Raw genomic sequence first — 23,943 nt, 5'->3', positions numbered from 1 at the left:
CGATATTATAAATCATGATCTATGCTATGTAATAACAAACGACATTAATTAGCATAATTACAATTTATAACGAAGATGAATGAAAACGCAATCGCACGGTGCGCTTGTGTGTACTTACTTTGCGAAAATAGGAATTCTCAAATGTAAATTACACCGTATACGATCGTAAAAATTGCTCCATGCTGTTTCAATTAGCGGAATTGGCGATTGTGCGACGATTGCGGACCTTTTATCTGTTCCATGAAATACAGTATGCTGTATTTCATAGTAAACTAAGAAATATAAAGTCACACTCATGGGTAAGAATATCCAAATACAAGCTAGAATAACCTGGCGTCGCTCTTCTTAGATCGAATTATTTAAAACGAGAACGTGAAATTCACTGCTCTGATTCGCATACAGGGATCGATAGGTTCCATAAAAGAAAATGAAAATGTTGGTCGTTTCTTTCTATTGTATAAATAGAACGTCGATCAGAAGATAACGATAAAGAAAGTATAAGGAAATTCGTTCAAGTATGTCGAAAGAGCATTGAATCGCGAAACAAGAAAAGGCAATTATGTCCGTTTGAAAAGAAAGATGGTAAGTTCTAAACCGAGTCTCATCGAGGTTTCGTCGCAGCGCCAAACGAGGAAGTATCAGAGTGGAAGAAAGAGTCGAGTCACGACTTTCATCGTGGCGTGGCACGGGGAGATCCACCTTGCTCGTCCCGACAGACATAGAAGCGACAATACTCCGTTGTTCTTTCTACTTCTCCTTTTCTTTCAGCCTTCTTTGCGCTCCACTGGCAGAAACTTTCTGGCTTTTCGGCCGAGAACTGGCTAACAACGTAACGGCGCTAATTTATCAGATGCAACTAAGGTGATAAGAATCACCGTCATCGATTCGTGGAATGCGATTGCTGAACCGAAACCTCGGAATCGATCCTCACCTAGTCGCGATAATAAGGCCAATTGCCTAAGGAAGACAACGACGCTTTGTACTTGCTAATGAGATCGCTCGTATGTCAATGTCAACTCTATTAAGCGCGGACGTTTCCAATACCTACATGTATGGCAATGAAACAATAAAAATATACAGTCTTATTCCGAACACGATATAACAAATCAAATGAAAAATGCACGTGTTTCCATATAGAATGGATCCATTACGCGGAACCGATATTCGTGCGTGAATTCATATTTCCGCGTTTACCCCTCCAATCAAAATAAATAGAAAGGTTCGATCATAGTAAGAGAAACTTCAGTATCAGGCCGTAGAGGCAATCCTTCCCCTGTATGTTAGCTTCTAAATTATGCCAGGCATATTTTGCGATTTCCCGTAGTACGGCAACCGGTTGATCGATTTTCTGTCGGAAAAATGATACTGATATACGAGGTACGGTCGATTCCAATTCCCGTGAAGTCTAGTCTCGAAGAATATAATAGTGTAGTGATCTGTAGGCATGCTGTTGCCTTTATCGGCTACGTATGTAGCACGTAGATGTCCACGTAGCCCGTCCACATACCGGGTATGTAACCTTGTCGCTAAAAAATATTTGCTTGTGTTTCTCTTTTGAATAACCGCGTGGCTCTTCACATGACTTCTTACAACGGACAAGACACGAGAACGAGTTGCTCACGCAAATTCCGCTAACATTCTACGTCGAATTAAACACGATTAGCGGCCATTACTCGGTCGTATTAATTAACAGCCAGTGGCTCTCCGCGGGTGCCCTCGCGTAATTGTTTCTTCCTCTTTGTTCCTTTTTGCTTTCTTTGTTACCGGTCGACCTTTTGATTAACTACGATTGGCATACTAGAAATTGAACAATACGTTTCGTTGGTTAATAACGTCAGAAATACGCTCAGTGGTTCGACCTTGCTTATTGCTTCTCCTCCGGTTATAGAATAGATTTCGTGCAACCCGTGGGTATTGCTGACGTGAATAGATTCAATTGAAAACTATGGGCGTAACGCAGAAACTATCGAAGCGAGGACCAGTTCATCAACGAGCGCCAGCCGACGCCGCCGCTTGCCGGAGCTCGAAAGTTTTCCAGGGAACAATAGGCCTCGACCTGGTTCCAAGAAAAATAAATTCCACGATGATAAACGCGCCGAGGGCCTACGGAGTCCCCATGCAGATTTACACAATACAAACGGACGCCGCTCGGAAATCACATTTTCTAGCATTAGCGGAGAACTCGGATCGAACTTGTGGCTCGGTTTTCATAAGACTAAGAGAGGCCTTGTACACGAATCACGTGAATTTACGGGTAAATCTATCGCTAGCCACAACAGTTACGTGGTTTATACTAACACGCAACACGTGTACATGATACTACGCACGCACTTCTACTTGGGTAAATACCTCCGTTCTACACATTTTCGAGAAGTGACGTGCATAAAAGACCCTGTCAAGTCGTGCGTACAATGTTCAGATAACGATACATACCCGCGGTTCGACGTTGATTTTTTTTCGGAACACGAGGCACGTTTTTCATATCTGCATGTGTAAGCCACTTCCTTCTTTGCTCGCAAATTACGGCATTTTTCAAAACGGTAGTAGATGCACACGACACGCGGATTACGTTGATTTAATTGCATTTCAAACAAGCGATGCTATCGCGGAAAATGTGAAGTCAGAACAAGACTCGTTACGAACGAACTCGCGATCAATGGGAAAAACGAGGTACATACACGCTGTAAAAAGAAAGCGCCGATTTCGAATTGCATTTGCAATTCAGATAGCACGGCCGATATTTATCTCGTCCGATATATATTTTCGACACGGACTACCTACAACAAATACCATTAAATACAAACCAGCACCGACTATCGTCTTCGATACACCGCTAACTATATATCTCTTGCCTTTTCTCTACTTTTTTAACGATTGTACAACGTTTTATGTACATATGTGTAGCATAATCGTTTGGACCGCGTAAGGAGCGCGAAATCGGATGGAAATTCGATTAAAAATCAATGACGTGTACGCACGAACAAAGTTCACTAATGAGATTATCGGATATAGATAATGATCACGCGTATTCGCATGGGTATCGCGACTGAGTCAGCGTTGACTGAGAAGATTTGCTGGGCTTTCATAAAATCAAGACGGTATATCGCGCGAATCTCTGATCAAAGGAAAACTTGGCAACCTGCCTATGTCGTGTCGTGGTTCGCGTCTACGACTGCATTCGCTACAAGAAAAATCGACTCGGCACGATTGCGAAAACCGTACTGCGGTTATAATTGCCTTGATATTCTTTCGTGGAATCTACAATTTGACAGCTAAGACGTGATTAGATCGTTTAGAAAAAAGAGAAACAGCTTATTTAATTACATAGAAAACGTATCGAAAATGAAATACTTGATCTAATCTCTAATATAAAGGAGGGAAAGGTAAAAGATTTTGACGATTCGTGTCGTCCGCGTTAAAGCGTTATGCTTCGCGTTAAAGCATTGTTTTGTAACTAACGAACGATTAAATAAATCGATACCTACGTCGAGCGATCTCTCGAAAATAATTTCTGGAAATAGTAAAACTTGGAAAGGTTTCATCGGTCTAACGAGGAACTTAACAGACAGCTAACGGAGCTGCGTACAATGGTTTCTATTGCGTAACTATTGGGAGGGAAAGTTGCGAGAGACTGCGAGCGTTTGGTTCGCGTGCACTTTACGAGGTCCCTTTCCGTGACCATGTGCTCTTTAGGATCGGGTCAATATCCTCCTTTCATCTATTTAGCCACGTACAATTAAGCCCTTCGCGAATGTCCGCCGATTAACAGAGCTCGCGCGTAACGTTTGACGCTGTTAAATTAGCCCGGTGTTCTTTGACCGCCATACTACTACGAACTTAAATCGATTAAGCAGCTAATTTGCTTCCGTTAGTTCTAACCATTTGCCACCCACGAGCGGTGTATCGCCGGAGAATCAGGGTCCACTGAGTGTATTGTACACGAAACTACGTATCAACAGGAATTGAAATTTAGCTTCGATCGGTTGAAAAGTAGGTGAATAGTGGAACAGCGCATTTGCTGCATTAAAACAGAGTAGCTACATGGTATAACTATGTATCGATAAGTATAACGTACATTTAAAGGCGTGGTATCCAAGGTTTGCATAATATCACTCACAGCAGAGAAAATAACTTTTGGTTTACTGCAACTTAAGATATTGTTTGTTATACTAGAATATTGTGGTTTCTTCCGTAGCTAAATGCAATATACCGCTCGATAAATCTGCAACAATGAACAAGTTCTTTTCGCGTGAATCATCGTTCCACCGAGTGACGGTCTTCGTTCGTTCCAATCAAACGATATCTACGTTGAAATCGTCAACCATAAACGTTAACCCAGCAACGGTAATAGCGCCACCGTGTACACAACTAATGCATATCACCCTGAATCTCGATTTTCATTAATTATGCGTAGCTGTACACAGTCCGACACGGCACTACGTATTTTCGTGGCAGCTTAACGGCCTGACCGCTTTAGAAAACGCTCAACCACGTATCACACTGTATGAAATACGCTGCACAGGCCCGCACACGATCACCTCGCTATGCATATGCGTGCATAGGTGCGTGGAAACTCGTGTACGTGCTCATATACGTCGCTTGTATGCATCACTTGAACAGCGCACTCATACAAACTATATAAATGCCTTTATTATGACGCTACCGTACATAACCATCGCTCGAATAATGTATTTTAATACGATGTGTATTTAGATACGCGTGTGCAATCGTGCGCAACCCTGTCAACGTCCTTCGATTGAAGACAAGTTTATTGCGTCAAAATATCGCGAAAACTTAATTAATCCGAATGAATCTGCCAACAGATCGAAGAACTTCAATCGATTAGCTGATTTGTACTCTCACTCGCGATTAGCTAACTAAATAATTTAATAACTAACTCCGTCTTGACAAAGACACTCCATAAAGCTATATTCTCTATTCCCTCTAAATTATCCAGAAGCTAACAAGTTCCAAGCACGGCCGACTGAACGTACTTACGAACGGCGTTATAATACATAAGGAAAAAAAATGCCATAATCCACGCGTTTTAATTGAGCACGGGACCTGCGCGCCCTACTGAAGGTTACAGGAAAGAAAGAGCGATCATAGTTTGGCTGAGCGTAATTTGAGGAGTTTAGACAGCGAAGGAGGGCCGAAAATAGGTACCGAAACCTGTTTCAAGGAGAACCTGTTGGTCGTCATAGGCGTATATATAGTACTCTGCTCGCACCTACGTCGAGCGAACGTGTGTTGGACATCACGCACGTCCGTACACAGAAACGAGGAACGCACCTGCCACGTAACTTTTCTTCACGGGGCGTTTCACCTTCTTTCCGCCGCATCTAAATGACTTTCGGTCCGTATGACTTTGACCGTTGGATCTTTATGGCTGCTTTGACCCTTCGACGTAGGTCGTCTGTAACATAGCAGTCCCTTTGGCCTGTGAGTCCTTTGTTTAATTTGGTCGAGGGAGAACGATTCGACGAAGGAGAGAAACGTGTCAACGACCGTTAGAGTAGGTCGTACTTGTGACGAAACGTTACGTGCCTTTACGCAAGCCATAGTTAATCCACGTACCGTTTCATCGCTTGATGGTTATGCAAATAAATACACCGTAATAATAGAAGAATCTATGGGTATTATTATGGATATGAAATCGATGAAACGAGTTAATTTCAGTCGGAAGATATGTAAATGTTCGTAAGTAACGATAACAGTTGTTAAGAAACCAGGCTTTTCGGTTAAGTTTCGGGAATATCGACGATCGAGATTATGATAAGTAGGGTCGTTAAATGGGCTAAGTATTTAATGACTTGCCGTGTTACGAATGTAATACGTAAGTCAGGATTCCGCAAACGTGTCTATAAGATGAATCATTTTACCGCGAAGTAGGCGAATCATCGGTAAGCTCGCTACGTACTTCCTTTGCTATTTATTATTCATATTGACACTAATTACGAAATTCTACGGCGTAGCGTCTGTCTATCATTTTACTTATTGATTTATTTAAATTTTGTCATTCGCTCAATCACTCGTGGATTAATGATAAAAAATGACGCTTTCATAAGTAAAAGTGTTTGTTTCGTAGAAACCTGCCATAAAGATTAAGAAATAAACGTAATATCATAGCCAAAATTTCTCTACTGTGTATCGTTTTGTACTCCATTTGTAAATGAAACAGAATATAAACGAGCGAAATATCCGCAGAAACTAAAAAATCAAATAACATTGAACGTCTATGTGACAGAAACTGTATATGTCATAAGCATAAAAGAATGTGTGGTACGTAGAGTCTCTCTAGTTTCATCAGGAGCGTAGCACAATTAGGTCGTCAATTTGTTCTACTCTGAACGACACCCTACGTTCTTCTGAAATAAATTTCGCTATGTAACGGGATAGTTATATGTACGGTATCAATTAAGCTGATAAATTCTTTGTTATCAGGAAGTAGATTATACGTTACACTAGTGAATCATTTTTTCAGCTGCCCCGGAAAAGTTATCAGCTTATCAATAATAATCATACTTTTAAAATGTTAGATAAGGTTGTTTTTGAATTTATTAGTACGATAATACATTCATGACCTTACTTTTGAACTACTGCAACTTCCACTAAAAATACATAGATACCAATTTTACTCGAACACGAATTTTTAACAAACTCTACTTTTATTTACCACTTGCTGTATTTTTAATAACGTATCGTAACGTTTCTATCTCTTGCTCAATTTGTAGGCTGATTGCCTAGATAAAATCTTCTTTGACTCGGTAATTTTCGTCGAAATTATCCAGAGGATTGATGGGGTCTCTGACCGACTGTAAGTCGTACATTAACTATGTCTACTATTGGTATGCGTGGGCTACGAAACTGGATTATCTAGAACCTGAAACGACCTGTATATATATATGTATAGTCGGTGTATTCGCAGCGAATGTGTGGCAGTATCGTGTTCGGCGTAAGAGACAAATGCTCCGGACCTTATCCTTGGACCGATGACTCGTACTCATCGATCAACGTTGACTCACCGAATCTTTAGAATCGAGATGCATTCTTCTGGCGAGAGGATGTGGTCGTGTTGCAGATGAATCGCGATAAAAAAACGTAGAAGGAATATTTCGCATCCTGGCATTTGCGACTTCCAGAATTTCAGATTGCCAGATATATAGCTACGATGCGAGATTTCTTAAAGATCAGCGTTTCATGCAAAAAATGTCTAACTCGAATGTGAAAAGCTGATATCGAAAAATAAAGGAAACAAGATCGATTGTATGTATGAGCCGAGATTCTACGAGATATGAATCTTATATAGGCAGCGTTGTAGGAGCGAGAAACTATCTTTAGCATTTTCAATTACATCATTTGCATCGACCTTTCTTTACAGCTCAAGGTAAGCACGAGTTAAGTTCGCGTCGCATAGAGGGAAAGGCATTTCGTGTAAATGTAACCTTAAACTTTCCGTGTATACGAGGCGTATCCCTCGACGCGTTCCACGATGCCATGCACGTGGCCAAGATTGTAATTCTGCGACGATAATTTTCACCTTGACTTTCCACGCGTCAGGTAGTTAATTTTCGATCGGTTTTTGTTCTACGAGGGCTGTCGTGAGGAAGATCTTTGTCAGGGAAGCACGTCTCTATCGTTGTCGTGGTGACCGGATGTATTAAACAAATACTTCGTCTTCATCACACGAAACTTTCGTCGTCGTGTTTTCTGCTCTTACCGGTAATAAAGTTTATAGAGAGTAATTATGATATAACAGTGTATTAATTAGTACACGAGTTTCTCCACCTCTTCCACTTTTCTCTCGTTTTATTAACTTTATCAACTATTTGATTTAATCTAGAGCTTCAAAACGGCGAACCTATGCGAAATTTCAGAGAGAGAGAGAGAAGAAAGAAAAAGTAATGCCGGAATAAAGATATTACTCAATGAAAAATTGTTCATAATCGTTAAGTACGTTGTCATAACCGTACCGATATTCTTGAATTCTATATAGAAGCAAGAACTATCGCAAGAACTCAATCGGCAATAAACAGTTACTTCTATTCGAGTCGTTCTGTTACCATGTACAACAAAAGCTGGTGTTGTGCTTGATACCGGGCGTTATTCATAACCTTAGATCGATAAATACCAGACTCTCGCTTCGTTTTATACCTACTTCCAGGGAAAGTATCTGTTTCGTTTTACTTTATACTGACATCGAGAAAAATAATATAACCGCGGGGAAAGCGGACGAGGGTGGTCTATTTTGCATGGTAATCGAATTCAAACAAGATACCATCCGACCAGTACAAAATTTATAAACCATCAAGGGAAAATGTCCTAACCCTGAACGTCGCAGCATCCTAACCAGGATAACAAGCTTCTTCGTAGTAACAAAAGTTTCCATTGAAAAGTTTACATCGAAATTCCCTCTGCGAATTTAGCCCGTTCTACGATACGTATCGAAAGTCGAAACCGCATAACCGGTTTCCACAGTTTCGAGATCATTGGACGTTATAATGATTTAGAGCATGTTAAACTCGTTGCGATTGCGTCACGTATATTTAATGAGGACAATAAAAAATTTCATCCATGATGATTGCAAAGCGAATATTTTATACGCAGTTATCGTGTATCGATCGCAGTTGAATGAGCACGAACGGATGGAAAAGTAAATAGCAACGAACGTCAAGGTTACGAAAACTGAAAAGGAACGTCGAAGCGCGTTGTAAACCACAGCAGATACATAATAGTAATTCTAGAAAATACAGAAAATATCTACGCTACAGACCACCAGTTACAACACCGTACCATAATTCCTGATTATACGGATACGAAAATGTCATTTCTATAAGTAATAATAAAAAAATTCAAACAGGTAAAATAACAAAATAGATATTATTATCATAAGAAGATTACGGATGTATAAAGTGGCGTATCGTCAATGATAAATCTTCCATTATCGCGCTAGAATAATTCACACGGAACATTCTCCCCGTTCAGATAAGTGCTCAATAATTTCTTCGAATCTCCAATTTCCCAATCTCTTCCCTCTATTTCAGAAGAGTACAATCGTTCCGTATCTATTTTGGAAAATAATCCCGAGATAAGCTATCAGCTATGAATATGTCGAAGTTACAAGAAAGATGACTATGTTGCCCGTTTTCCAGCCTTTCAAGGAGAACGTTTGAAGGAGGATCCCGATAACTTTCGACTTTCTAAGCTACGTATTTCAATAACCCGATACCGACTTCATTCACGCTTATTTTACTATTGATACGGCCGTGATCTCGGTGACCATCGGTTGACCTTAACAATGATCGTACAAATTATCGTGCCGGTCAACTAGACCGAGCAAAGGAGTCAACGAACGTTTAGACGTTGCTTTTGCAACTTTCTCAGCAATAATTCACCATTACTGACTAGTTATAATTCGTTTAATCACATCAGTACGGCGATGCGATGAAAGCAAATGTCAGTCTGGCACCAGTCTGTCTTGGTGACTAATCCGATCATGATTTCAACAAGGAAAACGGTTTCGTTCGTGATCAATAGAGGTATCGTTAACGTTACACAACATTCAGCCATTGATCCATCATAATATTTCGTCGTTGGCTATACGCGACCTTTCTGTGAAGTAGTTTGAAACGCGGTCGATTTTGTTTACTTCTTCCCGTAATAACGACATAAAATTACTGCGTTTGATCGTACGATTTCGTACAATTTGTAGTACGCTCCACGTAAATACGATACTTTCTACAAGAATTATCCCCGCCTTTTGCACGCCATTTTAACACGAGATTTCAAACCGTTCGATAGATCGATTGAAAGGAATGGCGGCGAGAATCGTGCGCTGTCGTCGCAGAAAAAACCGTTACACATACGTCACTATGATATTGCTCCGATAGTCGCGACGTGCAATTACAATCTCACGAAATTACGTAAAACCGAAGAGATACAGAAAGAAAGTACAGATATTGTCGCACCTTTAACAGCCGTAGAACACAACAGGCCGATGAGGCAGACCCAGACGATCGTCATCTTGAAGTGGCTCGTCAATTCCATGCACATCACAAAAAAAAGCACTGTCTAACTTCCTTTGAGAAAAAGAACTGTCGGTGATTTAAACGGCGCGTTCCAACCGGACGGTGCACAAAACTCGGCGTCGAAACTGGCGCGAGCGCGGTCAGTGTGAATCACGAGGATAAAACGAGGCAAGAACGAGAGACGTGCGACGTCAATTCGAATGTAAGTGCCCGACTCGACGTGAGTGCCAACCAGATAGCTCGGCGCGCGAAGACCGTCTGCCGCGCGCTTTGCTTTCGGCCCACTTCGTGAGACATCGGCAGAAGCCGAGATCGCCCGAACGCCTCGATCCCCCGATAGCGCCGTTTGATATCGTCCACGGTGTACCTACTTTCGTACTTTCGTGCCTAACCTACGTACACACGCACTTTACCGTATACCTGTTATTATGTGTTTATTTCGTGTACACGTCCGCATCCACGATTTTCTACTTGGAGAATGGCTTTAGAAGAAGACCATGCACCGAACGTACGTTGCCCTCTCTTTTGTTTCCCAGCTTTTCAACGATTTCGATCTTGACGTTCACGCACCTAATTTAGCAACGAGTTTTGTCATTTCGGTGTAATCAGTGAATCTTTAACGTAAGTCTGTACCCATTTTTAATGACAGTCTTTTGTTAACGACATCTTTGTTGGTTGTAATTGTTTTATAATCGGTCTTGGTTAAGTTTGTTTGTCAGGTATATACAATGTGTCTATGACTGTTATATGATTATATGTTATATAATTTCTGTGATTTCTAAGAAAACCTTTCTCAAAGTTGAAAGATGGATAAAAATAAATGAATATGAGGAAATATTGTATAGAGTATACAATTATAACCAAGGATGCAATATTTTCGTGCCATGATAATCGAATTGTATTGTAGTTCATTATTTTATGGAAGTTTCCAAATTTAATTTCTATGAATCTTTTGCCTTTAGTCTTCCATTCTTCTCTTACTGTTTAAATACAGGAAAAAGAATGTTGTCAAACATGTCGGGCCATGTTTTTTCTATAGCTTTGTGACAAGTATGGACAGGGAGATCGATATATAGTACTTTTGAAAGGAGAGAATAAATATTTGCACATACGAATAGTAAGTATAAGTAAGTCTTTTGTAAGTAGACAGATATATATCTATTATGGCATGCTTACGGTTATTTATAATATTCATGATAGTGTCAATCTTTCATTGACCTTTTTCATTTATTGCGCAGTAACACTTTTTATGTACAGTTAGAGGTTAGGCAGAAAAATTGAACGTGCGTTTCATTCCATACCGCATACGCGAGCGGATTTAATTTAATCATCTAATTCCTTTAGATCGTACGATAGGTTTTGTGAAAGTTTCACAACAAACTAGGTTCGGTACGCTAAATTGTAAAATTATGCTATATGTTCGTATTCAAAATTGTAAAAAGGAAATTGGAACTGTATCTATTCGCAGTTATTAACAAATTTTTACTTTGGTAAAAGCTTCATGTTCAAGAATTATTAGCCATGGTTAAAATAAAAACTTAAGACCTCGTTTCACGGTCTAGAGGTTACACGTCGAGGAAGAAATTATTAGTTAAGACATGAAGAAAAGAAGTTAAAGATATGTCGGAACAGGCACGGCCTCGTACATACACAGTGTAATGTTAGTTTAGAGAACATAGTTTTCTAATTACCGACATCTTTTTCGATAAAAACTTTACGCTTGTAAAATATCAAATTATGAAGTATACGAAACGAATACTTTACAAATGTGTTTATAACCCACAGGAATATGTAGCAGGTGTCATGAAGAAATTATCGCGGCGTAAAAGAAAAGAAAATTAAAACCTGTGTCAAGATAGGAAGGGTCGCACACAGGTACATAGAACGATATTGTGAAACGAGCGACACGGTTAGAGCAGATGTAGCCACGAAGCGTGCATGCAAGTGTATCGTCATGTGCATTATGACAGTGTTTTCCTATCGATGTTTACTCGACGATAACGTTGCTGGGTCTTACAAATGCGATTCTATATGATGGTGTACGTGACCGATATGTCGAAGGCGTGCCGTCTGGGACCACAGAAGCTGCAACAGCATATACCAAGGAGACGCACTAAGAACCGTAGTTCCGGAATTTATCAGGTAAGATAGTACCCACTTCCAGCGTACTCGATACATGTTACGTGGATGAAAATACAGGCCCTGGGGAATGTACGCGTATACTCTTAACTGGTGCACTTAAAAGTTTTACGTTCTTTTTACAATGAGTTTTAGCACGAAATGTAAATTCATTTCCTTTCCCTTAAAGTCCAACTTGAGAGAGATAGCAATTTAAAGTTCCGCAGCACGTACACGAGAACATCAAGAAATTTTTCGTCGAAATCTCATTTTGAATTTCATTACTTTTATCCATTTTGAAATGTACATAATTCCTTCGGAGAAATTGTTACGATTAACATTTTGTCATTAAAAGAGCAATAACAATCGATGGTAGTTTGGTCGGGTGAACTGGCAAACCGTTACAGACCGTTATACAAACTTTTTACGTTTGTTTCTCTTTAGGAACGTAGAATTAGGTTTATCGTACGGTTGAGTTATAACGAACGGTGATCATGCTAACGTTAACGTTATCGTTAAAGTAGTTATGGATAGCAAGATCTTTAAAGTAAAGTTCTAGTTTGCGGTCAAGCAATCTCCATACCAGACCACCGTTTCTGTATCACGATAGAGGGACACTTCTATGGATTCAGCTAATCGAGTTGGCAACTATTGTGTAGGCACACACGTACACATAATCATGTTACCGGCAGGCAGTCGAACCCGTTGCCGTCGTCCAAAACGACCATACGAGTACTAACATGTAATAACACTTTTATTGCATGCACATGCTATAATATAAGCACAGTGTACCTGAGAGCCACGTACATATGATAAACACACTGCATTGATTATTTAACTAATAAATGGAGAAATTTTTCTCCTTGTGATAAAATTTATAATTTCGAAAGAAGGTACCTGATATTAATAAAATTCTTATTTATTACAATGTGTGTGTGTTAAAGTTGAATCATGAAATGAATGTTGATGCAAAAGACGCCTAACTAGACAGAATTATACCGGTACACTGATGTCCTTCGTGATGAATACGGTGAACCAAGATCTGGGCTCACTAATTTTCTCTTTGATTAATCACCGGTAACTACCGCCGCTGAAATATGGGCTAAGAAACGAGCATGGACTCTCCTATATCTATGATATCTATCGACCACTCAAATATGTATCAAAGGGTTCTACATCATCGCTTGTTCACGAAAAAATAACCGACGCCACTAATTTTTGGATGATATGCCGTTCAATGTTCTTTCTATTACTACCGAACTCGTCATTACCGTAATCAATTTTACTCATTTAATCAATTGGAATTCGTATGGCCTAGTTATTACTTTGATTGACAGTGGAATCCTTCCAATTTAAAGCAAACAATCGTAGACCCATATCTATGATATTATATATATATTATATATGATGCTTGCTTTTGACATAAATACATTATACATAATTACAATACGTTTATGATAATATAATGGACATGTTATGCCATATCTATGTACATTAATTTCTAGTTAATTACACCGTGATTAGAAGACCGTGATTAGAATTAATTGCGATCTCAATGGCTGCATTATAAAATATAAACTGCGTGGGATAAAACGCGTGAAATAAATTAACGCCGGTTGTTCGTTGGCCGATCGAATTTGATTGCAGCGTCCGTAACTTTTTTTAACCGTGCATATTTTTCACGATGCGCGTGTATCGACTTCAGTTACATGGGCCATCGTGAAGTTACTCTCACGATGGAAACCGTAAAAGCTTAAAAATTATGTGTTGTGGAGCGCTGACAATTTTATTAGCGCATTTTAAAAGCTGCGTACACACTCGCGTATCTATCTATCTATATATATAATGTATACACTTTGCCACGTATATAGCGGTCTTAAAAAGTTATTGAGGTGAGGATTACGGGTGTAAAAAAGTTTACGATAAATATTTTATTCTTTGATGAAGACTTTTTTCATACAAGCATACACAGTTTACAAAATACTTGATCTTCCATCAACGAAGTTAAATTTTTATAGAACGTGTAAGCCCTTCGGAAAAATGTCTTATGCCCTTTAAGTTAGTTTAGCGAACATTAAAGAGCATAAAGCCACGGTTCTTAACATGTAACAGGTACGTTACCCGAGAAGTTAATTCTAATGCGAATATGTACACGGCGATGCTATTAAGAATATTAGCATTTATCATCATGGTAGGAACATTAGGCAAAAATAGGTTAACTGTTTCCAGGCTGTTCTGGTTGTTCTGTAACTGGATTATTGTTGTGCTCTTTACACGCTAGACAATTTCGGAATCATAGTTAGTAACGTTTCCGCGGCTTTGTTCATTTAAAGAAATAAATCAGAATTGCTAGAACTCTAAAATTAGTATCGTGAAAAGTTATTTGTCTCTGCTTTGAAATATCATTAACAGGATTTATAAAAAATATGTTACAATTAAAAAACAAATTAAAACAAAACTAAGTTTCCTCTTAAGTGTTCCACGCGCGCGCAAAAAAAAAAAAGATTGAAAAACAATTACGCCGTGTAAAAATCCGTACAGAAAAAAGTTAGTAGATGCAGGTTTTAACACGTATCGGTTACATCAGTAACGGGCAAATAATGGCGAAACGTGGATCGATAAAAATCGGGCTATTTCGTCGTCAAATGCCCGGGTATCGCTGGCTTAAACTCGAACTACAACACTTCTGTCATGATTTAATTTAAACCAAATTAAATATCGGATACACATGAATTACAAACGTACAATTAATGTGCATTCGTTTCAAATGTTCGTTCGGACGTTTTAATCTCGTTTCCATGTTCATTTAATTCTCTGTTCACTGAATTTATACCTTAGTAATGACAATGTTTTTGAAGTTCCAGCTACGAGACGAACATACGGATCATTGATTGATCTACATAGCAAGACAGATCATTCGTCATTAATAATGTTTCTGTTTCAAGCATTGACTATCACCCGGCTACCAATAAACATTGGTTCCATCCTATTTAAACAACATCAAATTATTACGTCTTACGAGGAAGGCTAATAATTTCCGTTTTGCAATCATATGGACATTCTAGGTATACATGAAGAGGCGTTTAATATTGCTACAAATATTTCCCTAGTGTATACATAAATCGTGGATTGCTGCCCTCTGAGTTAGTAACGCCGGATGTAGATATTAAAATATCCCGCATACCTATCGTGCAGGTATATATAATATATTACTTCGAACTCAGGGTCGCAGTTTCCTACGAATTGAACGTCCTGGTATTCGTCGGGAAATTGGATATACATAGATATATAAAAGGAAAGAAAGCAACATAACTCAAGAACTTCGACTCCGTGACCACCGCGTTGTAATGTTTTTTTTTTTTTTCATTTGCAACTAGACCAGATTTTTCTTCTCTACATATCTTTCTTTCTCTTTTTTCATCAGAGTTCAAGCAGTTGGGTTTTACAGATTTTACGTAAAATCGTTCGTTCTGGCCTATCGGAATTGGAAAGCATAATTAGATTGCATGTCTGTACTAAATTAAACCTATAAATCATGGAAGGATCGATCCACCCACTCGCGTATAATCTCCAGTGATTAAGAACCAGCTATACGTAGCTATTACTAGGGGATTCTCGCGTTCGCTCTGCATAATTTTGAGCTGTTTATTGTCTTTAAACCAACGTAACGATCAAATAAACCATGACAAATCTTTCGACATTATGTTCGACGATGTTTCCCACTTCACGATACTAGTATAGAGAATTTAACAGGAATTTATTTAATCAATATAAAATTCAATAAATCGTAATTCGCTAAACGGCAGGCAGGATAAGTTAAGAAAATACGAGCGAATGAAATTACATCGGGACAGCAGGACATGTTTTATCTGGTGACGAATACGTTCATCCCTTGGAGCTCACAAACCCGTTAATTATTTCTAACAAGTTAGCCAGTCGCATAGTTGATTGACGCAACCACAGACACTGAATTAGAGTTCTCGGTGTACGTTGACCACCGTGCGGAAATTGAATTTCGATGACAAGCGCAAAATATTAATGGGCAATACGCAGCTGTGTCGTTACGTAATATCTAACTACTTCGACGTGGTTCCCTGTAGTGCTAGAAATTGGGCGCAATTGTGGAATAATTGTGCATAATGACGTCGCGAAAATATTAACGATTCAGTGAATACGGCCGCGCGTTTGCACGTCGTCGAAGCACGTGAATCTGGTTGGTGGAGCGAAATCCATGAATGTCAGCAACAGGATATGCGTTTTGCAAATCATAGATCGCGAACACTTATGTATGATAGAATTGAGCTGGTGATCAACGATTGTTAATGTTCAGTTGGACAACTGGTCTGATTAAGTACCTACCCTTCGTTTAGTATTGTAGCGTAGTAAAAGTAATGTAAATTACTTTATATTTTAAACCGCTTGGTTATGTCACTCAATGTGAATGAAAGTTTTTACATTTGATATTCGAATGGTATTTCTGAACGAGTGTCTATCAATCGAATCTCAATTTGTTGAAATCGAGCTGCGGGACGTACAAAAACGTCGGAATGTCCGCGAACTTTACGCGACAAAAGGGAACATTAACTGCGGAACATTAACTGCACTCACTTTAAAAGGATAGTAGTCCAGAGTCGAACGATCGATCCACTCCTGTATCGCATGGGCATAATCGCATTTGCATGCTGTACTTTGATACAGCGCGCCCGTAAAATCCTCTTTCGAATGTTCAATGAATAGTGCTATTACACCGCCCGCCGCGATCTCATTCCTCAAATGCGTACAAAATTGTTAGTTTTCGCCTGTATGGATAAATTTCGAGGACGTTGCCGAAATTCCAAATTGCAATTCGCGACACGCGTTCTCGGTTGCCAAAATCGATCGCGAAATTTACGTAACCGATAAATTCTGCTTCTTTTTTTCTTCTTCTCTTGAATTTCCGTAGTTCGTTGAAAGTTCCGTTTACAGGGGCAATCAACGAAAAAGGAGCGAACAGAGAGGTCGAGAAGCACGTACCGCGGATAAGTTTGTAACAACTTCGGGATCAAGCTCATGTCGGATAATATGACGAATGTTGCGGTTAAAACTCGAGATCGTGCATCAAGGGGATTACGCGTCGAAGAATGTCAGAAGGTTACACCGGCTATTTCGTTGCGAATCGAAGTTCCATCGGAGGGTGGGATTCAATTTCACGGCAAGTGAGGGAATTTACTTGAAACGGTCGCACGAACTCGTAGGAAACGGGCTCGTCTCTAAAAAGAAAATTCACTCGTTCTAATTCCGAGAAAAAGATTAGCGAGCACCGAGTAATCAGATTACCTTAGTTTAAAACCGTGACTTCCATTTGTTCCTTCTCTTGCTGTCTCTGCTAATGACTAGGATGTAGCAATTGCTAACCGGCGTGTCGGATAGCAATCGTTTTCTTTAAAGTTAATACGATTCGTGTGGAAATTCGTCTGTATCATCCGAGCGATATCTCCCGCCGTTAAGCTGCTAAATGGTAAAACTCTCCCGTTGAATTTCCGAATTGAAATAATTTTGGAATATTACTAACTGCGAAGTGGATTATGAGCGGAAATGGAAGCAGTTAATGAGATTCCAAATCTCGTTGAAAATCGGTTACATTGATTGATTCGATATTGGCCGTGGTGTAAACGATAATAATAATTTTTAACATTAAATTTCACGGGTATTTTTAACTTTGCACGATAGAATATTAAATATTTATCGAATAAACTAGCCATGATCTATAAACCACGCCAGTATCAACACCCATCCGTATAACTTTGATCGATTATCTGGCCGACTAGTGACGGATACTGGCCACGTAACAATGTAAATCGATAAACGTAAGCTGGAACCTGACAAATACACGCTAATAATTCTTAAGCGATAACGAGTTAGCTAGAAAAAATACTAGATAAATAACTGTGCAAACTATCGTTTCCATAAGCAACATATTATCTTTCCCATGGCTTGTTGTTACGTGAAATGTGACTTTCTATCCACTCAACGATATACGATGTATAATTCATACAATGTGATCTTATAAGGAAGCCGATAATTGGATATATGAAGGCCCTATTGAATCCCATGTGCTGTGCGTCTGGCTTCGATTTTCAATATTTGGTTTTGACAGGAACTTGCCTCCCACGACACAATACTTCACGTATATACGCATAATACGATCGAATGGGATTAAATCAAATTCGTGCATTTCGCGCATATATGTTATTTTCCTCCTTCAATTCCAACGCCTTCAGCCTTACGAAGCTTTCTTAATTAAGCGATCCTCTCTTTATCTCGACCAATATTGTGTTGCATTCGCATAAATCGGACGGACGCGAGCGATCAAATATGAGAATTTTACACAAGAGAAATATTCGCGATAATTTACACAAGGGGAAAAATTGAACCAACAATTGATAAGCTACAATCCGCGAGACACGGATCGGTATCTCCGTTATTTTTTTTTTTTTTTTTTTTTAATATACCAGCCACGTTGCAAGGTTTAAATGTATCGGAACAAAAACTGGGAAGCATGGGTTGGTAAAATCGATCGGAACCATGTCGAGATAACGCAGCGGCGAAACCACGAAAATTATATCCGACCGCTGTGGTTTTCTTTGAACTGCGAAAATAAAGCGTTAATATACGGAAAAATTCAACGAGAAGTGCTGGTCAAGTCGGAAAAGGGAAAGAGGGAGAGAGAGAGAAAAAGAGGAACAGCAGCACAGAAGGCACGCTAGCTTTTCCTTATGGCCTAATTATGCGAAACTGTTAACTAATTCGGCTTAACCACCAGAAGAACCGCGGTACAACATAAATTACGAGGCTGCGGTCAAATTATTAAAAAATCTTTCTTAATTCCACGCGGAGAAAATTATTTGAAGTCCTGGTTAAAAGTAACATAACAACCTTTAATGGTTAATTTACGGTTCTCAGGTTGTGGTATTTAATTCAGATCGCTTCGTTTACATCGGAGATTTCATTGGCATAAACCGTTATTATTTTTCGTTTCGTTTTCATTCGTTCCCTGCAATGTTAGTCAATTAAACTGATAAATGGACTGGTTGTTGACTTTAAAAATTAGTAGAGATAGCAGCTTTATAAAAGAGACACCGTTGATCATTAGTCGCGGTGGAGGGTCGTGATATTTCCTTCGTTTTCATCGGCCCGTGAACAACTAATAAGCGGCTTCGGACGAATCGAGTCCGAGTTCTATCAATATAGCACAACCTCAGGTGCATTATTACTTTTCGAAGCGCCATTGAATAAATCCGTGGCCTACTTTTATTGTCCGTCTGGTACTGCGGTGATTTCCACAAATCGAGTAAGCAGCAGATAACAGTACAATGTAAAAATCGATCCTTCGTTCGAATGCTGATTGGAAATTATTTATACGGTTGTGATTTCGATTCAGCCGCTTAGATGCAGCCGATAAATTTATTGAAGTCGTGGATATCGATCGGAAATGTAGTTTCTTACAATAATAATTAAAAATGTTTGGATCAAAGAATGATATCCACAGTTCTTTGTCGTTACCTGTATTTTCTGTGAAAATTAAACGTATTAAAAAGAAGTAACAGTATTGAATAACGCATAGAAACGTAATTTTTTTCAACATGATGTTTTTCTGCCGACATTATTCCACAGTGAAAATACAATCAACATACTGTACGTCTAAAATCTAATATTATTTTTGTTTCATGAAATGAAACTTCCTTTGTTCTGGATAGTACAATATTATTCGTATTCAGATTCGTTTACTTTGTTGTACGATTCATATGTCGAGAGTAAAGATGTGCTGCAACGAGATCTTGCTTTCATTTAATTTGAAAACATTTTTTACCGCATTTTCGTTCAATATCACATTCGTTAGTACTTCTAACTAAGAGAAACTTAGAAAACGCAATCCGTAATATTTCACCACGGATATCCCTGACCTCTTCAACTAGAAACATGCTCCTGTGTGATATAAGAACAATGTACACTAAATCCACGAGGTTCTGCTCAATCATGGATTACGTATCGCAACATGCTTTGTAATTAACGCTTCCGCCTGACAGAATGCAATTTGTTGTCCTTTCGTATTAACCTATGTCCATACTTGCAACATCACACAAATGCAAGTTATAACAAACAAAACCAATTCTAAACCCAATATTTCTTTACGCCATCAGAAAAGCCGCCACAACTTCAGAACCAATTACTGTGGAACGTAAATTTAATTAACTTTGATTAAGTGAAATAACATTGGGCCATCGCGACAAGAGTTTCATGAATAATAATTAACAGTTTCAAGTGACCTCGATCACCAATGACACGTCGTTGATGATCCTCCATGATTTTCAAATGATTTTAAGTATCAGTAACATAACTTTGATAACCAGCCAAAATTTTGATGTGAACTTCGATATTATATCACGTTCCTTGATCGCTTATGCGCGGGAAATAAATTTCATTGTGCTGGCATTAATACGGCGGACAGAGGAGCATGTGACTTCCAAGATTCTGGAAATCTCTTCCAAGGAGGCGGATGTTCCTGCACGCGCGGACTCCACGTGCAATTCTCGCGTTAAGATTTACACGCGTGTTCATTCAGAAGAAAGAATGATGTCACCGCACTCAAAGACAATGTTATGCGTCAACATCATAAATGCATCCTCAAATCAGAGAAAATGTTAGTCGACGATCAAGCAGTCGAGCGATTTATAATCTCGACCGCCCGCTGATTTATCACTGATAAATCGTTCCTTCTTATTATACAGAGGGTAACTAAAATTGAAGTAGTTTGTGCATGTCAGTGTTATAATTGCGTCTGAAGAGAGATTTCTAAAAGAGAACTTCAAGGGAAAAACAGAATGTTAAAAAGGAATCGTGTAACTTTGGTAAACGAAAGGGCGACGGGAAGAAGATGGCAAGAAGTACCATCGATTCCCTGGCAGTACATCCGTGTAATCCAGGCTATCCGCGAGTCGACTTTTTATTGCCAAGTCGACTAATTTATCTCTCTAAGCCCTGGTGGCGTCTCATACATAAATCCTACTGACCGTCTCTGTACCACCGTCCTCTTCCTGCACTGGTCATCCTGTGCACCAGCTGAATCGCGTCGGCATTCACTTGCCTTCTTCTCTCTTCCCCCTTTCACCCTCCTGCAAATTAGACGAACTCTTTTAAGTGAACTCGGGTGGTGGCAAAAAAACAGGATAGCTCTCCATCCATACTATAAGGGGCAACGTTAACCCATTGGGACGCTTAATTTTCTTACATCGTTCCTCGGGGATGTCCTGAAGACCAGCTTGGAAAATCGAAATTACACCACTGCTCACAGCGACTGGTCCAATCATTTTGCGTACGTGTTTCGACTATGTGGACCTTTTATTCTAGTAGAATATTAAATATAGGATATAGTCGATAAAATGTAATAATTTTATTTCTGTTTTTAATTGTTTAAAATAAAATAAAATATTTGATTCGTGATAAATTAATCGTTCTGTAATTTAATTTTGAAGGTAGTTGTTGATAATTTTCGCGTATAATTTATGTTGCAACGGTACCATAGTAACATTATTTGACCTGATTTCCACGGTAGCGATGCTTGTGACGAAAGCATTAAAATCTAAAAAGGAAGTGAACGAGCAAAACGTAATGAGAACATTATGATGTGCCTGGTAGGCTTTTAAGTATTCCATCCCTTCTACTCAGCGATGCTTAACTCCAACCTCTCTTCATGTCGCGCGCTCTTCTCTTTACATGGATGTTCCGAATCCTGTCAGTCGAAAACAACTATAATTCCATTATACGATGTAATCGACCACGTATAACAAACGTAGCTGTATTCAAACTTTTGTGCAAGGATTCATAAGTTCTCATGCAATTTCAGCTAGACTACCTAGCAATTTAACTACAGATGTTATGTTTGTTAGGTAATTTGTTCTCTCCTAACTTTTGAACTGGAAATTGAATTACGTAAAGTTGAAAAAATTATTTATACTTGTTAGATATTCGTTTAGATTGGTTTATAGTGTCTTTTATATTCTTCTTTACGAGTTGTTTTTACGTCCATAAAAGGATAAAATTAAAAATCACGCGATGAATGCAAGGTGGGGAAAGCATGAAAAGTTTCTGGTGATCTCGCGTAGCGCATGCTGCCAGTGCATCGTTTCAATCGTTCTACTTTAATTTCGGCGGCAGATCGAGTTCATTAATAAAATTCGGGAGGTAAATTCCATGTGAACGAATTAATCAACGAATATCGTTGATTAATAATGACGTTAAAGTAATAGAGTACTGTATTTATTCTAAAATGCAATATTCTAGTAACTTGTTGTTTTGCAACTAGGTTTCTCTAATTTCATCGATCCATTATCCAGTAAACAATTTCTTTACGCAACATTTTTACGAACATTCCTTACGTCTAGATTAATATCATTATCAGCATCAAAAAAAATTTTTAAAACCTATACAAAAATGCGATGAAGGCGTAATGGTTTTTCCGAATCAAATTACACCTGACCCAAATGCTTCCTCGATGTCATTTATAGATGATATTTTTTTATGTACATCGAACGTCGTTAGATAATCGGTGTCCCTGCCAGACCTTCATCAATCACCAATATCAGCTGCCAAAACTAATACTATATAGAGCTGTGCGAGCAAACATGCTGTAAAAGCGTTTCGTCCTGGCTACAGTTCTCGTACAACGTGACCTTTGATGATATTTATTTTTTCAGGCACCACTATAAAATGTATATTCAAGGACGAGAGTAATAAAACATTGTACAAAAATTCTCGTGCCCGATAACACGACGATGGGTTGCTTTCTTTCAAGGAACTTTATGAAACAGCCACTGAATATGTTATAAACATAAGTGCTGATAACGCGTGCTTCATTGGTGCTTGAGGAAAATGGAGTAACTATCTAAGTTGATAGCACGTTCCACGTGCCCTTCTGTCTTAATTTCATACCAGAGCTTATCGTAGTCCACTGTTATTCTTTGCTCGCCTCCTCTCTTCCTTCCTTCCTTTTTTTTTTTCTTTCTCGAATTATATAAAATGTAAGACACCGGAGAGTCACCCTGGTGGTTGCGTTCGAGGTTGAAGAGCCTTTTTTTAAGTGGCCCTCACCAGTTATCTCGAGCAAAGTACAGTTTTGCATAACGATTATTACTTTCTTCCCAACGAGGCTTTGACGACTGTATAGAGTTCGTATCTTTTTCACGTCTCTCTGGGTCGACTAACTCACGCGTCCAGTATTGTTCGAGCCAATTTTATCGGGGAAATTAGTCATTTAACTATCATATTATTACTTGTAAAACATCATACTCGGAACATCAGATAACCTTCCGGGACAATAATTTCTTGCCAGCACGATAAGGGACGTTTAAACTTAACGACTCTATGTCGTGAATGCACGCGAAAAGAATTACGTGTTCGTCAAGTTTTGCAAGGATCGTTGTATTGTACTGGTTTTGTCACGCTGATACATCCTTGACGAATGTCCTGATAATTAACGTTCGTTCACGACTATAAAATAGGATAATGATTCGCTCCATTAAAGGGGAAGAATAGTTCATTCTGAATTTCTCAGAGTATACATCAAACGTGTTAACAACCGTCGTGTTTTGTGACGTATTACCTCGAACTTAACCGTATTATGTAACAAAAACGTACATAGTCGTACATGAACCAGTTAAACATATACCTCCCACGTGTTTTTCTCGCGGTAACAGAACACCGAGACTTACCACATTCACAAACATTTAGCCGAAACATACATCGTGTGCACGTCCGAAAC

General features: G+C 39.0%; 2 protein-coding genes across 7 annotated transcripts in view; one reads left to right on the top strand and one right to left on the bottom strand.

Moving 5' to 3' along the window:
• The window catches only part of LOC122573565 (fasciclin-3), a 344,421-nt gene extending 334,141 nt beyond the window's left edge, over positions 1-10,280 (bottom strand). Inside the window, exon 1 of one of the 3 annotated variants that reach the window (XM_043740099.1) lies at positions 9,969-10,280. In XM_043740099.1, the coding sequence (XP_043596034.1) occupies positions 9,969-10,053 (85 nt within the window). In that variant the 5' untranslated portion in view covers positions 10,054-10,280. The remainder of the gene's footprint in view (positions 1-9,968) is intronic. The other 2 variants (XM_043740100.1, XM_043740103.1) reach the window with 2 other exon arrangements.
• A 120-nt stretch (positions 10,281-10,400) lies between these two features.
• LOC122573572 overlaps positions 10,401-23,943 on the top strand; it is a 65,053-nt gene continuing 51,510 nt past the window's right edge. Inside the window, exons 1-3 of one of the 4 annotated variants that reach the window (XR_006318778.1) lie at positions 10,434-10,649; positions 11,023-11,145; positions 11,814-12,170. Coding sequence is in view for 3 of the 4 variants with exons in the window: in XM_043740117.1 (XP_043596052.1) it covers positions 12,048-12,170 (123 nt within the window). In the remaining variant the exon portion in view is untranslated. Of the gene's footprint in view, positions 10,650-11,022; positions 11,146-11,534; positions 11,689-11,813; positions 12,171-23,943 lie in introns of those variants that run through there. The other 3 variants (XM_043740117.1, XM_043740118.1, XM_043740119.1) reach the window with 3 other exon arrangements.

The sequence above is a fragment of the Bombus pyrosoma genome, linkage group LG12 (genome assembly GCF_014825855.1).
Source record: "Bombus pyrosoma isolate SC7728 linkage group LG12, ASM1482585v1, whole genome shotgun sequence".
In the NCBI taxonomy this organism is placed as follows: domain Eukaryota; kingdom Metazoa; phylum Arthropoda; class Insecta; order Hymenoptera; family Apidae; genus Bombus; species Bombus pyrosoma.
Note: the sequence above shows the minus strand (reverse complement) of the source record. Positions and strands in the feature narration are given on the sequence as shown.